Source organism: Nilaparvata lugens, chromosome 3 (genome assembly GCF_014356525.2).
Source record: "Nilaparvata lugens isolate BPH chromosome 3, ASM1435652v1, whole genome shotgun sequence".
In the NCBI taxonomy this organism is placed as follows: Eukaryota; Metazoa; Arthropoda; class Insecta; order Hemiptera; family Delphacidae; genus Nilaparvata; species Nilaparvata lugens.
Window position 1 is genome coordinate 98,343,377 of NC_052506.1, and position 597 is coordinate 98,343,973.

The 597-nt window shown below is 33.3% G+C and overlaps 1 protein-coding gene across 1 annotated transcript in view; it reads right to left on the reverse strand.

The window, feature by feature from the left end:
* Positions 1–402: 402 nt before the first annotated feature.
* The window catches only part of LOC120350324, an 11,314-nt gene continuing 11,119 nt past the window's right edge, over positions 403–597 (reverse strand). Inside the window, exon 4 of the mRNA XM_039422991.1 lies at positions 403–419. Coding sequence (XP_039278925.1) covers positions 403–419 — 17 coding nt within the window. The remainder of the gene's footprint in view (positions 420–597) is intronic.

Genomic DNA, 597 nt, shown 5'->3' on the forward strand with positions numbered 1-597 from the left:
GGCTATTGTCACGTTGTAATAATAGCTAGTACAGCAATCGACACTCCTGTTAACTATAGTTAAATTGATTGATGGACGTTCCATTAAATACTTGATCATGTAAGGTATGTAGATTAACTTGGAGGTGTTCTTATGTACATAGTGATTTTGAACTGAACGGATAGTTGATCATTTGGGGTCATGTAAATTTGAAAGTGATCATGTACGGTATGTAGATTAACTTGAAGTTTTTCTTAATGTACAGGGTGATTTCAAACCGAACGGATAGTTGATCATGTAGGGTTATGTAAATTTGAAAGTTCTTTAATGTATGCATGTACGGCAATCTCTAAGGCTGGCCACTATCGGTAGAATATGCATGCGCATACACAGTTGACTTAAATTGTTGTGTCATCACAGCTGTCATAAACTAGAGCCTTCTAAAATAAAATAAAACAACAAATACAATGGATAAACCCACTGGAAATTACAAATATAATTTATCATGATTATTCAATTTAATTTATAAAATTAAATTACCTGTGCTGACGTTACCCATCAACCATCTCTCATATTGAACACATCTTAAATGTTCTAATCGACTGTTGGGCTTTGTAT